General features: G+C 40.7%; 1 protein-coding gene across 3 annotated transcripts; it reads right to left on the reverse strand.

The window, feature by feature from the left end:
* Window positions 1-122: 122 nt before the first annotated feature.
* sec23ip (SEC23 interacting protein) lies at window positions 123-13,667 on the reverse strand. 3 transcript variants are annotated; one of them, XM_088350895.1, is made up of 18 exons: window positions 13,468-13,666; window positions 11,756-12,255; window positions 10,344-10,566; window positions 10,043-10,236; window positions 9,845-9,934; window positions 9,517-9,637; window positions 9,189-9,278; window positions 8,739-8,880; window positions 8,441-8,649; window positions 6,875-6,960; window positions 6,636-6,791; window positions 4,111-4,206; window positions 3,901-4,041; window positions 3,662-3,817; window positions 3,414-3,516; window positions 1,487-1,690; window positions 1,246-1,408; window positions 123-226 (listed from the first exon to the last, which is right to left on the reverse strand). In XM_088350895.1, the coding sequence occupies exons 1-18, from the start codon at window positions 13,598-13,600 to the stop codon at window positions 148-150; spliced, it is 2,886 nt and encodes a 961-aa protein (XP_088207021.1). In that variant the 5' UTR covers window positions 13,601-13,666; the 3' UTR covers window positions 123-147. The 3 variants fall into 3 exon arrangements, with proteins under 3 accessions (XP_088207021.1, XP_088207020.1, XP_088207019.1); XM_088350894.1 differs by having other exon boundaries at window positions 3,901-4,206; window positions 10,344-10,545; window positions 13,468-13,667; XM_088350893.1 differs by having other exon boundaries at window positions 3,901-4,206.
* Between the last annotated feature and the right edge of the window lie 2,665 nt (window positions 13,668-16,332).

Consider the following 16,332-nt stretch of genomic DNA (forward strand, 5'->3'; position numbering starts at 1 on the left):
TTGGCATGTTTTTTATTCAAGACAAATGGTCTTTTACACATTTGCATACAGTGAATCCCACAGAGGGACAATAAAAGAGCACATTAAATCCAGGGAAACGGTACAAAATAAACAAAATTGAATGATTTAAGAAGGGGGTTTATTTTGCTAATGTACATGTTCTGGCTGGACCCCCAGGCTTTTGTAGATTTCTTTGAGGATGAGCAGGGCGGTGTCTTCAGACTCCCTATAAAACACAAATGTTATTCAGTATTAGTTATTCGTTCAGTAGGAGAACACTATACGTTCTGTTTTTGAGAAAGAAAAGAAAAGATATTTTTGAATTCATATAAATTATATGGTGTGGCTTCTCACTGAAGCATTGTTTCATGGCTCTTTAGCAGTGTCTGAAAAAACATCTGCCCGGACATCAGGGGCGTGCATCTTTTACGTCGGGCGTACAATTCCCAAAACGTCTCTGCCCGGGTGGCCGACAACTTTTTCAAGAAAAAAAAATTCAAAAGATTCAAGAGCCATTCAGAAGCCTGCATCGAATAACTTCGCCCTTCCGAACTCTCCCGAGCGTTATAAGGTCGTGCATATTCATATCATTTTCCAAAGTAGACGCAAAGAGAACACAAGAAAAATTGATAAGTGGTTAGGAATCAAGCCAAAACCTCAGACCCAGAAGAAATATTCACAAGAAGCTGAAAAAAATGTCGACGCTACAAAACGTAAACGTACATTAAAAGCATCGTGGAAAGAGGAGTTCACGTGGCTTGTAGCAGATGACGCAACGGAAACATTGCATGTATATAGGTGAGTAAATACCGGTTCATACTGATGGCAGATGGAAAACAGCGAGGTCATATACATGCAATGAATGTAATAAGAAGATTTATAATAAATTTAAATCAAAGGGGTGTTTTGTTATATATTCTGATTATCAATCCTCATTACTTTGCAACAATGGGTTTTTTTTTTGCGATGAGTCGTCTTATTGTGTTTCAACTTGTGAAAATAGGGGCAGGTAACTTTATGGCTGGGCAGGCAACTTTTCAGAGTTGTCTGCCCTGGTGTCCGCTAACTTTTTGTCATGAGTTTCAGACACTGTCTTTAGGTCAAAAAGGTTCCCGACCCTTATTTTAGATCAACGCAAGAGGAAAAAAGGGAAAGTATGAGAACAGTAAAATGCTCAATAGATAACATTTGACTCTTGGAGATGAGGATCAGTGCATGACCAGACTCTTAAATGAAGTCTTTTACCAGTAGCAGAGATGACTCTGGAGGGCGAACAGGTACTCGTTAAAACTCTCAATGGGCTTCTCCTGCAGGACAAAGTCGATCCGGTTCCCGCCATTCAGCATCCCGACCTTGACCTGAGACTCCTCTTCCTTTTGTGTTTCAAGGATCTCGGGAGTTTTTTGCTCTGAAACAGGAAGCCAGTATTAATGGGTATCAAGAGAGTATGGAATTCGAAATCCGGCCATAAATATTTTATCGGCACCTGTGTATGAGAGAGGCTCACAATCCTGCGCTCTTTTCTCCTGCTCTTCAATTTGATTAGCCACCATGGCCAATTCTGCCTGAAGTTGAGCGGATGAAGTGTGGGCGCGAGCAAAATCGTTAAGTGTCTGCCACGCGGTCTTCAACGAACTGATGAAACCTTGCTTCAGGTCCGAGCCCATCCTGGAAAGACTCTCCTTCAGCTCTGGGACATGAAAATAGAGTCAGTACAAAACACAATGGCCCCTCTGCATACGAGCTACTCTAGTTACGATATATTCTGGATACCAGATGTCTTTTTAGCAAAAATCTTGCCCAACATACAAGAGGAGTTCCAGACACTACCATTAGAAGGCAGGATTGATCGAGATGGCTAACCGCCAGCACCAGCTCGTCCCAGTTAGCAGGTGCGTCTAATGCCATACAGACATGATCCCGTGCCCTTGTGTTTTAGTTTTATCGTGCTCTCTCCTTTTCCTTCACTCCTCCATCACTATTACATACACTTCAAATAAGTGCTAAATTTACAGTCGCTCAAACAGTGACTGTAGCCTTCGACCAGGAGAAGATGTCATCAGGTGGTGTCCAACTGTCACTGGGCGTTTCGACCCTAAACCACAACGCCCTCAAGTTGGCGGCCCGGCAGTGAAGGCCTGTCAGTGGCCATCTTCTCCTGGTCCCCGGCTAAACTCCTCTCTCCTACTCCAGAGCCAGCAAGAGGCTCTCTCTGCAGCTTCCCCCACCCTATGGGCAGCTGCCTTTCTCTCCCTTCCACTTATTCCCAGAACTGTTAATGTGTCCCATACAGACTGTGCTGGGAAGCCCCTGCACCCGACCTCCACTGGGAATAGCCAGGTCTTCCATCCCATGTCCCTGCACTGTTAGACCAGTTCTTGATATTTGGCATTTTTCCTTTCATGGGCTTCGCTGCATCCATCTTCCCACGGTACAGTTAGCTCAATAAGGATGATCTTTTGGGCCTCTTCTGACCAAATCACGATATCTGGCCTAAAGGAAGTTTGCACTACCTGGGGAAAGTGTAATTTCCTTCCCAGGTCTACCCTAATGCCATGCTGGTGCTGTTTTCAGAAGGCTCTTCTTGAGGATGTTGGTTTCTCCCCTTCCCTAAAGAACTGGATGGAATGTGTTGGACTAGGTTGAGATTGGTTGCTTCTTCCGCCTTTCCTGTTCCAAGTTGTAAGCCAGTGCACCGAGGACCTCGTCGTGGCGCCAGCGGTATCTGCCCTGGCTAAGAGCAGTCTGGCATCCTGCCAGTATGTGCGCAAGTGTCCTTCTCCCACCACATAGCCTGCACTGTGGGTCCTCCCTCAACCCACACCTGTACAGGTTGGTTGGTGTTGGAAGGGTGTCGTACACTGAACGGAGCAAGAAAGAGATCCGTAAAGGTTTCAACCTCCAGTGTTCTGGCCAGGTGATCCTTTGCTTTGGAAGGTCCCACTTCGTCCAGGCTCCTTGGACTCCTAGCTCCACAGCCCTGGACCACCTGCCTTCCTCCTCCAATTGGCAGACCTTGGCCTGCACCATGTCTCTCCTCTGCCTTGGATCAGCTTTTGACCATTGCTGGAAATGGGTAGACCCTAGTCCCTGACGCCCTATGCGTGCATTTCCGATGACATCTTTCAACTTCAGCCTGCCTTCTGCCTGATGTACTTGGCTGTCTCACCATGCATACGCCTCCTTTAGAACTGCCGGCTTCCTCCATAATGAGTGCTTGTGAATGTGTGTCAGTGATCATAGAGGATGTGTTTTATAGCTATTAACTTGGATGGTTTTAGGAGGCTGAGAACAGATTAATTCGTTTTCAGTTACTTCTTATGGGGGAAATTCCAGATACGAGCTCTATACAACAACAAATTCATCTCGTATAAAGAGGGGCCACTGTACAGCCGGCAATCTTTTTTTCATACCAAGATGCAGTCTTTTCCTTCCTTTGTGATGTGGTATCAAAACAGGCTTCAAGTCAAAGTCTGGGATTATCATAGGCTCAATCCGGTATGCTACTGGGTCCAACTGAAACACATAAGCGACAGTAACAAGTCAGTCTTGTGAAGCTGGTCCGGACATAAATGTTTTAGACTTAAGTCAATGAGTCAGCAAGCCCTACGCCGGATTAATTTAAAGCCAACTTGGATAGACAATAAAGCCGAATGCCTACCGGATGGTAAATATTGAAGAATCCTTTACACGTCGGTAGCTGATAATTCTCTTCAATCTTTTCCAGGCCTCTGACAGTTAAGAACATGCCAACTGGGGAGCCCAGCGCAAAGAAATTCAAAGGATTGAAGTCTAGATTGTGGTAGACAACAGACACCTGGGAAGCATATCATGATATATGTACAACAACTAGTGAAGAAGGACAATCATTTTTATTCATTTAAGCAGTACAACATGTACCTGCCCAGTGCCGACTTCGAAGTAGTTGTAGTTGACGTGGACGGAAGATACACCCGCAGGTAGAGTATTCTCTGGAACTGACAAAGCTGCTTGTGCAGGTTCTTCAAGCTGACTGACCACCTGAGCCTCAGCTTTCTTCTCCTGAGCAGTTAGCAACCAAGATATGTGTTTTCGTGGCTCAGATTCTGAATATTCGTTTAATGGACTTGCCTGTTTAGCCACTCTTTCCTTGACAAATTTGGTGATTTTCTTCCGGGGGCCGAGCGGTATTCCCATTTCTTTCAAGTCTTCTATAGTACACATGAGCTGAAAAATACCGATAAGTGAATTAAAGAAAAAAATCAGTTAAGACTATTACACTAAAAACATTTCAATCAAAACATGTCAGTAGACCAGCTGTGGGAATACTTGAGAGCCCCATTGGCTTCTGGGTAGACCAGAAGGAAAAAGAACAATTGATTGATTTGAAGTATCTGATGATACAAATCCATTTCACCAAATTGATCTTAAAACAGAAGGACTTAAAGCAAGATGACAAAATATATCCCATTCTTAAGCATTGAATTTTATTAAATGCATCAGACAAATTAAGTGCAATAGCTGAGGAGCGTTTTTTTTGATTACCTGATATTTGATTTTTGTGACACAACTCTTGGCATGTTGTTTTGTTTTATTGGATAAAGTGAGTACAATTTAGAACAACTACAAAATACTGTGAAGTAATTGTAGCTACAGTAAATTACATACACATTTACCGTATTTTCACGACTATAAGGCGCACCTATAAGCCTTTGTTTTTTTCAAAAGCTGACCATGCGCCTTATAATACAGTGCGCCTTATATATACATCAATATTAAGTCGCAAAGTCTTGCAACTAAGGCAAGCAGCCGCCTACTAGATTTTCCCCCGAAGGCGAAGTAGTCCGCGGTGTATGTTGGGATATATATACACCAGTGTTTAATTTCCTAACCAATGTGTCAATCATCATTTGAATCAGTCACTATTGGCTAAAGTTATTCGGGGGTAAAGGAGGCTGATCCTTTTTATCATTTACAGGCTGGCATAGGTTTAAACGGCAAAATAAAGCCTGCAATTGGCCGAAAAAGCTGAATGTGAATCACATGTTGGGTTGCACTACGGCACAGAGAAAACATTTTTAACTAGTCTGTATGTGCAAATATTTTACACGGTTGGATTTACTACACTCACGGTTGTAAGAAGACCATGGTTGCGTATCATTATTGAACGTGATTGCTGCAAGAGAACTTAGGTGAGCTATGCGGCTTTATATTTTTCCGGTATTTTGTTTTAAAACGATCTTGATGTTTCTGTGATTAGTCTATTTTTAAACTAAATTCAATTCAAAGTGTTTATTGTCATATGCACAGTAAAGAACCACGTTTCCCTGCACAATAAAATTCTTACTTTGCTGTCCACACAGTTACCAGCGAAAAATAAAATGGAAACTAAGAAATGGTTTGCATTTCTTGAATCCAAAACTTTAACCTTCCGAATATGTGGAACGATGCATTTGAGTGATTGGTGACATCGTACAGACACTGTGTCCGTACATGTGTGAGACACGTATTTGCGTCTTTGCAAGCTTTCGGAATGTTAAGGGGGTAATAAGTTTGACTGAACTATCTGACTGTTTTGTCGACGTTCCCATTGTAGCGCCTTATAATCCGGTGCGCCTTATGTATGGAAAATATAGGACCAAAAACTATTTTTGGGGGGTGCGCCCTATAACCCGGTGCTTAAAGTTGTGAAAATACGGTACATCATTTGAATTGAAGCCTTTAGAGCAGTATTCATTAAAGTGCAACTGTGATGCTTTTGTGATTTACAAAAAATGTGAAAATTGACATGAGCATGAGACTTATTTTATCAACAATTCATCACAGCTGATTCATGAGCTTGTTAAAGGCTACCAATGGGGACCGAGCTTCTGTGTTATAAAATGATCAGCATTCATTAAACACTGAAATGCCCATTTTCAGTTCTTTGGTCCACTCATTTTTAAAGAAGGGCTTGAATGTCAACTTGAAAAGGAGTAAACATTAAAAAGAGAAGCCTTCATGGATGTAAATAGTCTGTATTTATATAGCGCTTTTCAAGACAATGAACACCTCCCAAAGTGCTTTACAATGTGCTTCACACTTTTCCCTTTTACACACTAACTAATTCATTAGTGTGTATTTTATGTAGCACTATCTAAATACTCTATATCAACACGTTACATTGGGTATTTATGTATTATATTCCTTTTAATTTATTTTGTTTTATTTTCAACAAAAGGATACAGCTGGAAGTGTGAATTTCCCTACGGGGATCAATAAAGTATCTATCTATGTATCTATCTATCTAACCGGTAGCTGTGTCAGCCATGCAGGCAACTACCAGCATTAGGGAATTAATGGCCTGACCAAGGACACTTCGACATATAACACGGAGGAGCTGGGAACCGTACCTGCAACCTCTTGATCCAGGGTAAAGTGCTCTACCTCCTGGTAATGTACTCCCGACAATGTTCAGTGTGGTTTGATTGTGCTAGCTTTTGAAAAAACTTGGAAATTGCAGTAAAAGGGGTAAAATTGTCGGTAGTACTTTTCAAAATGGTATTTTAATTGTCTTAGCCCGCCGGGCTACGTTCAAAGCATAATGGTCAGAGTGTAGATTGCCCAAACTTGCAGTAAACCTTCCGACCGACTCCTTACGCTTTTTGTTCACTTACGAAAGATTCAATGTCTATCTTTTCTTCGTCAAAGGTGCTCTTGTAGTCAGACAAGCCGAGATGTTCCAGCACAGCGGAAAGGTCCTCCAAATGCTCTTCCTTGGCCTCTTCATCTGTAGCTGGAAGGGGGGCGGCTTGAGTAACCGAGGCTGGCACCTGGATTTCAAAGTAACACTTTTGTACTGCTTTGAAGTATATGTGGCTGTGATGAGTGATTTATCAAAAAGCATGACATTCACCTGTTGAGCTTCTCCGTTAATGACAGGCTCTGAAGGTATCAAGTCAGTCTTCTGATTTGACAGCAAATCAAAGAGGATAAGTGATCCTGCAAAGGCAATAGCAATTTACCGTATGCCTTTTATTGTGAAGTTTAAGTTACCAATATAATTAAAGTAGACCCTCAGGATACAGTGTCCCCGCCTTACGCTTTAACACAGACGTTTTTTTAGGCCCTCTTTGCGGCATTTTTCTACCTGCAAAGAGACCATCTAATTTCTATAACACAACTGTAGTTGAGCCACAACCAATGGCTGATAACCTAACAGCTATTGTTGACCAGTGTTATTATCTAATTGTCACCATCATACTATACAAATCCATCACAATCTGGACATATATTTATAAACAAAAAACTATGAAGTGAATAAATATTTTGGTGAAGATGGTGAAAAAAAATCTAAATAAACGGGGATACAATCACATACAGTAGATATACATCTTAAAAAGAACACAAAACAGACATGGATGAACAAAGTATCTATCTATCTATCCTTCACATCTCAGAGATAGGGCAGACAATTGGGAGCTTGATGTAGGAGGCATCTGGCTCAAGCTCCCATACCATGTATTTTTATTGCACAGATCAGGACAGTCAAGAATGGTGGTCCCCCTAAAGTAGCGGTTCCAAAGAACAACACACACCACATAGCAGTCAGTTTCACCATGAGCACCCAAGAGAACTATTTTATCATAATAGATACTCTAATCATACAGTATTCTGAAAATGTATGGAAATAGTCATGATGATAATGATGATGGAAAAAAGTGATGGAAGTAGTGATGGTGGTGATGATTATAATGAGACTGTGTTTCCACTGAGCCAATGTAAATGTAAATGCATATTTGAGAGGTGTTTGTTGTATGTAAATACACAGGAGAGCCAACTGTGAGAAACAATAATATTGAAGTCAAAGGGGGTAGGATTTAATAAGCTTAAGCTTCTTCCTACTCCCTTTCGAACATGTATATATTATAGTTTTAAAGGTGGTGTGCATCATTTGAGGTGTCCTTAAAAAGTAAAATATTTTCTCTATTAAGTATGTATTAACAATGCCTTACGGACTTAAAAAAGGCTTAAGACTTTTCTTTCCACTGTTTCCATTTGCATTTCTCTTACTTCAAAGACCGCTGTCCCGGGACTCGCAACTCACTAGGATGCAGGAAAGGGAGAGAGGGTAGTGGAGTGGAGAGTGATTTTATGCTCGTGTGGGAGGTTTTTGTTATTGTAGCCTGAAAATGGCCAAATAAAGTTCAAACACCAACCCAAACCCTCCAAAAGATGAAAAAATACAAGTTCATTAGTACTTGAGGGTAGAGCTGACTAAGTCTGCAAGATTATGACTTTAAGCGAGAAGATAGCGGCAGAGAGAAGCACAATTTCAAGTTGCAGACACTACCTTTAAGTCAACCTGATGCATGTTGTTGGAAATGTACACAACACTGCTGAAAAAGACCGAGGGCTAAGATTTGCTAAACCTTTGCTAACTGCAATATATTCTCAATAAAATGTTTGGCATTATTCTTACCCAAGCTGTGCCCAGCGACAGAAACTGCTCCTTTGTAATCAGGGTTTCTCTCCATGAAAAGGGCGTAAAGTCGGTTAATCTCGAAAGCAACTGTGTCCATGATAGTCTGGCAGTATGTGGGACTGTTATAGAATAGCACGTCCAACAACGTCTCATTTGTAAAGTGTCGCAATCGTCCAGTACTGGGCAATGTAATTTTTTTTATCCTCCTGCAAAAAAACATACAGTTCTCCAGAAAAAGGACTTTTCTCTCACGAGATGACATTTTGCACATCTCAAGGACGGATGGTGGCCTTACCTGTCCACCCCTGTGGCATCTCCGTGTAGAGCGGTGTGCCAATGGACGGGAAGGAACTCAACGCGGCTGATAGTGTGATTGTCCAAAGGAGTTTTAAAGTGGCTCTGCAGGAGCTTAAGAGAGACACTGCGGAAGTCGTCCACTAAAAATGCAGTACAGCATCAGTTATATGATAGTCAATACTATAAACCTTTTATAGTAGATTTACTCGTATTTTAATATGCTTGAATTTTATTGGCATACTCATTAAAAATGCATAATTTTAAACAAATTTGGTGGTATTTAAAAAAATCTACAAGGGCACTTAATGTTTATTAAACTACGTGTTATAAAATGTCCATAAATAATCCTATAGGTAAACACATGCAAATTATTCAAACAAATGTTTCAGATGTGTACGCTGCAAGACAGACACAAAACAAGCTGCAAAAATAGTAAGAATGAACTCACCACATTCAACCATGCTTCGAAACCTCAGGTCACATACCGGACCAATTCCATGAACCATGAATACAAGATGGTCTGCTTTTGCAAGCTCGCCTGGGAAGAGAATTTGTTTCTTTGTTTTTCTTTCTTGGCAGTGCAATTGTCTATTTTTGTCATGATAGCTGAACATTTCTTGCTATTACTTTCATCGTTTGAAAAATAACATTCTCAAATCAATGTGTTTCTACTTGTGCTTGGGTTAACGAATTGTCCAAGTCAACCCATAAGTTTGAGAGCACATTTTATATCTACACAAGAAAGCCCAAGATGAGATTTAAATTGACCTGCCTACCATCAGGGACTTGATCGTGGTCATCATCAATCCCTCTCTTTACGACCCTGGGCCTGGTCTGTCCATCTTGATTTGCGCCCCAATCATCAGGAATGGTAGAAGGTTGGAACTGCACTATTACCTGCGGAAAATTTGACAATTACATTTCAATCAATCAGAAAATCATGGCTCTATCTTTAAACTCTTTACACGAATAACACAACTTTTCCAGTGTTTTTACTAGTTTTACTACACAAAGCATATTCATGCAGTATAACACACAACCAACCCTATGAAGCAAATTTTTGAAATTTTTTGTTGAGCACTTTCATGCACCCAATTGGTTTACCTTCGGATTGTGCATGACAATGGTTTCTCCGGATGGGAACTCCAGTTTACGATGCCATTGGTTGGTAGATACAGCTTTCTTATATTCCGCCTGTAAAAATAAATGAATTCATGCTACGATAAACAACGCTGAAGATAAATTATCATATATCTATATGGACAATGCTAGCTTCTAGTTAGATTAAGTAGGTTGGCAAACCTCTAGTTTCTCGCTGAACTCCTCAGAGTAAGGGATGAAGCGACTATCAGTGTCCCCTTTGTAAAACCAAGTGCAGCGGCGAACCTCAGATTCTTCTTCCTCCCAGTACACTGCTGACCTCATGCGGTCGTACAGATGGACATCGAACCTGCCACCGTCTGTACGCACGATCACATTTTCTGGATCTGGCTGAACTAGAAGAATAAAACAGCATGTGTTTTTCATATCTTAACCACATTTACGACATGATTATAAGTGAAAATAAGGGAGAGGACAAAACAATTGATAATGCTTGCGGTACCTGAGTTATAAGTCTCCTCAAGCTGGAGCGAGTCAATGATGCTGAAAGGAAGCCACACATTTTTGGACTCCACAATTTTGCAGTAGAACCAGTGTGGCTGAATAGGCTCGTAAACATTGTAGGTGTATGGCAACATGAGGCCAGCAGGCACGACTGCACCAGCGGGGTTAGCTGGAGAAGGTGGCTGTAGTGGTGGTGGCGTCTGTATATGAGTGGGAGGAGGCTAAGTAGAGGAGAAAAAGTCGATAACGTTTTTTCTATGCTTAATCGTTATCTCCAAAGAACTTATACCGTATTGTCCACACTATAAGGCGCACCCCCCAAAAAAGTATTTTGTGATGTTTTTCATTAATAAGGTGCACCGGACCAAAAGGCACATGGAATTTAAACTACAGTTAAGACTAACGTTGCACATATTTAAAAAAAAAAGTACCATATGCCAATCAAAATACATCACTGATCACGAATGCAAAAGATTGGATGAAACGGAAATCAATCCCGAAAAGTGGCGCTCTGGGTCCAATCCACTGGACTACTAAAGATACAGGCAACACATGAAAAATTATGAACTTTTGTCTCGTGGTCACACTATTTTTAGTCATAGTACCAAATTGATATGATGTTATTATTGGGCCGGGCCCAAGAATATTGTCAGAATTCAAACCGGTCCATAGTTCAGAAAAGGTTCGGGACCACTGTAGTACAGTATTGTATTGCCAACTCGCAGCATCTTTACAAAATACATGAGATTCTGAACTAAACGAAGAGAAAGGCATTGTGGGAAGTAATTCGATCAATCAGAACTGAATGAAGAGAAAGGCATTGTGGGAATAAATTCAATCATATATATATATATATATATATATATATATATATATAAAAATATTCCTTTATCTGCACCACTTATCCTCAGTAGGGTCGTAAATGAATATTTATATAGATATAAACTCATGGCCGCATGTATTCAAAACGTTTTTCACTTACAATAGTTTGAGCTAAGAAAAAGTGAAACATAATTTATAGAGATTTTTAACCACTTTCTGTCATCTCATTTTTCTAAAAATTGTGTGAAAATGAGTCAAGACCGAATGCCTTTTCACGTGTTGTCTATAATGCTAGTGGTCTAGTGGATAGGATCGAGCACTCTCCCCGCTGCTGTACGGGTTTGATTTATTGGTACTCTTACCATTGCTGTGGGGTTTGATCCCCATTGCAACTAATGTTGTTCAAATGTAGTCAGCAAAATCAACTGATCAAATGCACAGATAGCATTTCCATATTCGTCTGCATATAGATCACATCGGATTATAAGGTGCATGTTCGAATTTCTGGCCAATGGGGGGTTTTTGGGTGTGCTCTATAGTTCAGAAAACACAAAAACTCTAATCCAGCACAGTCAGTATGAGGCCTACCTTTGAGAATGTGGGTCCAGACAGAGGAAAGGATTGTGACCCAGAAGTGACAGAGTAGGGAGATTGTTGTGACGTGAGGCCTTGTGGCAGAACCTCTGGCGCTGGAATATAAGGACTAGCTTTGCTGCTGGTGGCAGTGTGTCTGTATGGATTATGACTTTGTGGTTGCATCTGCGGAGGTGGTGGGGTCATTGTACTTGGGGGAGGAGTGTGGCGTCCGATTGGGCTCTGATACATTGTATTGGAGAAAACAGGAGTAGTGTTCAACTGTGAGCTTGGGGGCTTCCGAGGTGCCATGCTAACACTGCTAGGAAAAGGTGCCGGGGCAGCACCCATTGCTGATCCTGAAGATAATGGTGGTGGACACGGTGGTTGGCCAATGGAAGCAAACGGGTCACTGGTTACTGGGTTAGAAAAGTAGCTGAAGGTAGACGGAGCTTGTGCATTTTCAGAAGTCTGACCCAAAAAGCTGTCCTCCTCACCAACTTCAGTAGAATCCTCTGAAAAGGGACAATGCACATTTTAAAGCCTAAACTGTTATGTCTGTGCTTTGAAAAGGATATAATAGTCACTACTCAAACGTAACTCACTGACGAATATGTTTTACATACTGTGATGTGCAGTCAGGGGGGCATTATGTCATCGTGGAAATATATGAATACAAATATTCCTAATTGTTTCCTTTATCCAGTGTTAAAGTTATTTTATTGGCTTTCACAAGTTTTATTTTTTACATTAGATTGTGAATATTAATATGATTAGTATCTATATCATTACTGTGCTGAGCATCAGCAGATGGAGAGTGAGAGAAGAAATTCTCTTGCCTCAAGGCAAGAGGGCGAAATTGAGATCAAGATATTGAGACCAAGGAATCGGATTTAGCGCACACTTCAACCCCAAACAATACAAATAGTTAGGATTACTTATCTATTGGTGCATTTATTCAAAAGGAGTAGTATATGATGTAATACTGTGCTGAGCGTCTGCAGACGCAGTGTGAGGCACGCAATTCTCCTGCCTCATGGCAGATGGCGATAGTGAGACCTAGGATTCTGATTTGGCTCACACCTCAGCCCAAGACTATGAAATAAGTGATTGTATTAACAAGCGTGGACATTTTTTTTTACAACAGAGGATTATCTATCTGTTGATGCTTTTATTCAAATGGAGCAGCGCGTAGACTTCATGAATGAGTTAAGGTAGGACAATGATTATTTTTCTATGTTACAGTTTACATATTTGCTTTCTGACTCTGCCAATCGAATGATGGATGAGATGGAGGTTTATTTGTTTGTAACTTTGTGCCTCCCCAGACAATCCTTCAGAGGACGTCATAAATAACAAATATAATGCAAAATAGTTATGTTCCGTAAAAAAACATAGATTAAACCTACGTACACAAATTTTCAATACAGTGTATATAGTACATCAAAACCTTTGTCACGGAAACTTTTTTTAAAAAGGATACTTTATAGAACGTGACAAAACTACGGCTATTTAAATCCGTGTCAATCAGATTGTGATCAACTCTAAACAGATTACATGGTTTTCAGCCACAGATTTTGAGTCAAAAATGACCAAACAAAATCTTATTATGTTTAATTATTTTTCTCAGTTCAGTAATGAATGAATAACCGTAAACATCTAAACCGGAAGTCAACTAAATGGTTAGCTTTTATGCTAACCTTTTAGCTATCGGCATTACTTCTTACCTCCTGACAGCACCGCCGGACCAGACGCTTGACTTACAGGCATAAAAGGCAAATTGAAGTTAAACTCCGGAGTCCCACTAAATAACAAATTAGCGCCAGCGTTTGGGGCATTATTGTTTTTTCTATCTGCCATTTTTATCCTCAAAATTACACGTAGCCACTACCGGAGTAGGCAGGCAGTATGGGCATGATGCGTTCAAATCTAGTAGAAAGAAAGGAAAGTTCAGTATATGACGTACACAGGAAAAACAATACTTATTACTATTGAAAATAACTCTTTTTTTGTCAGATTTTGAAATTGAGAACATAATATAACGTCGGTTGTGTCACAACATGCCACAACCACCAAGGTACAAACACACTGTATATTATGTCTTATTATTCAAGTGAATACTAAAAGTGCAACTTTGGGGGATTTTGTTATTATTCAATTTAATTATACTTATTCTTAAATAACAGAGCATATGTTTCTCTTGCGATGCTACTGTCTCTCTGCCAGCTATCTACCTTGAAATATATACAGTGAAGAAATTAAGTATTTGGACACCCTGCTATTTTGCTATTTCCCCCTCTAGGATATAATAAAGGGGTCTGAAATGTTCATAGTAGGTGTACAAAAATTCAGAAATCACAATGCATGATTTTTTATAAATTTATTTGTGTGATACAGCTGCAAATAAGTATTTGAACACCTGTGTATCATCTAGAATTCTGACCCTGAAAGACCTGTTAGTCCGCTCATTAGGAGTCCGCCTGAACTCCATATATCATCCTGAATCAGATGCACCTGTTTGGGGTGGTTAGCTGCATAAAGACACCTGTCCACTCCATACAATCAGTAAGACTTTAACTTGGCAAAGACCAAAGAGCTGTCTAAAGACACCAGAGACAAAATTGTACATGGGACAGGACGAGTCCACTGCATATACATCGGACTTTAAGTACAACTCTGAGTCCTGCCATGTGCAAAAGTTTGCCGACAGCACTGCGATCGTGGGATGTATCAGAAACGGGCAGGAGGAGGAGTACAGGAAATTGATTCAGGACTTTGTCCGATGGAGCGACGCAAACCACCTGCACCTAAACACCACCAAGACCAGAGAGATGGTGGTGGACTTCAGGAGAACCAGAACTCACCCGGTTCCTGTAACCATCAAGGGAGAATGTGTAGAATTTGTCCAGACCTACAAATACCTGGGTGTGCAGCTGGATAACAAACTGGACTGGACTGCCAACACAGAAGCTCTATGTAGGAAAGGGCAAAGCCGACTTTACTTCCTCAGAAGGCTGGCCTCCTTCAACATCTGCAAAAAGCTCCTGAAAATATTCTATGAGACAGTAGTGGCAAGCGCCCTCTTCTATGCGGCAGCGTGTTGGGGAGGCAGCGTCAAGAAGGATGCCTCTCGTTTCAATAAACTGGCTAGGAAAGCGAGCTCTGTTGTGGGCAAAGAGCTGGACAGCCTAACAACAGTAGCTGAGAGACGAGCACTGAAAAAGCTGAGGTCAATCATGGACAATCCATCGCATCCACTACACAGCATTATCTCCAGACAGAAGAGCAGTTTCAGCGACAGACTGCTGTCACTGTCTTGTACTACGGACAGACTGAAGAGATCTTTTCTTCCTCATGCCATGAGGCTCTTTAACTCCACCCGGCAGAGTAAAGGCCCAAATTAAACCACACCACCTACATTGGATATTACCGAATCTTACTGCAATATGTATTCTGTGTAGCACTATTTAGTTACTCTATATAACACGCTACAGTGGGCATTTGCACGTCACACTGGGTATTTATATATTGTATTCTTTTGACTTTATTATTGTACTGTTCTCAGCTCAGGGATGCTGCTGGAAATGTGAATTTCCCTTCGGGGATGAATAAAGTATCTATCTATCTATCTATCTATCTATCTATCTATCTATCTATCTATCTATCTATCTATCTATCTATCTATCTATCTATCTATCTATCTATCTATCTATCTATCTATCTATCTATCTATCTGGATGCTGCTGGAAATGTGAATTTCCCTTCGGGGATGAACAAAGTATCTATCTATCTATCTATCTATCTATCTTAAAGAGAGGATGACTGGGGCCATGTATTGTGAGATTTTGGGGAACAACCTCGTTCCTTTAGTCAGAGCATTGAAGATGGGTCGTGGCTGGGTCTTACAACATGACAACGACCCGAAGCACACAGCCAGGAAAACCAAGGAGTGGCTCAGTAAGAAGCATATCAAGGTTCTAGCTTGGCCGAACCAGTCTCCAGACCTGAACCCAATCGAAAATCCTTGTAGGGAGCACAAACTCAGTGTTTCTCAGCGACAGCCCAGAAACATGATTGATCTAGAGAAGATCTGTGTAGAGGAGGGTGCCAAGATCCCTCCTGCAGTGTGTGCAAACCTGGTGAAAGACTACAGGTGACCTATGTAATAGCAAACAAAGGCTACTGTACCAAATATTAACATTCATTTTCTCAAGGGTTCAAATACTTATTTCCAGCTATATCTATCACACAAATAAATTAATAAAAAATCATGCATTGTGATTTCTCGATTTTTCTTTTCAGCATATCTCTCTCACAGTGGACATGCACCTACGATGAAAATTTCAGACCACTCCATTATTTCTAAGTGGGAGAAATAGCAAAATTGCAAGGTGCTCCAATACTTATTTTCTTCACTTTATATATGTGTATATATATATACTCCACGGGTCACTCACACGGTTAAACATAAAGAAATGTAGAGGCAGTAGTATTGCTGCTATCGTTGGTTGCAAAGATGTTACAGAATTGTTGTAATAAAAAAATTATTACAAAAACTCATGGTTAGGCGAATTCCGAAGAAACGGGAACGC

Source organism: Urocampus carinirostris, chromosome 13, assembly GCF_059441175.1.
Source record: "Urocampus carinirostris isolate Australia breed hairy pipefish chromosome 13, RoL_Ucar_1.0, whole genome shotgun sequence".
NCBI lineage: Eukaryota > Metazoa > Chordata > Actinopteri > Syngnathiformes > Syngnathidae > Urocampus > Urocampus carinirostris.

Coding starts and splice junctions, on each gene's coding strand:
- sec23ip (XM_088350893.1), bottom strand. CDS start 13,600: ATGGCAGATAGAAAAAACAATAATGCCCCAAACGCTGGCGCTAATTTG. Junction 8,881..9,188: donor TCGAAGCATGGTTGAATGTG/GTGAGTTCATTC, acceptor CTGCATTTTTAG/TGGACGACTTCCGCAGTGTC. Junction 3,517..3,661: donor TCTTCAATATTTACCATCCG/GTAGGCATTCGG, acceptor TATGTGTTTCAG/TTGGACCCAGTAGCATACCG.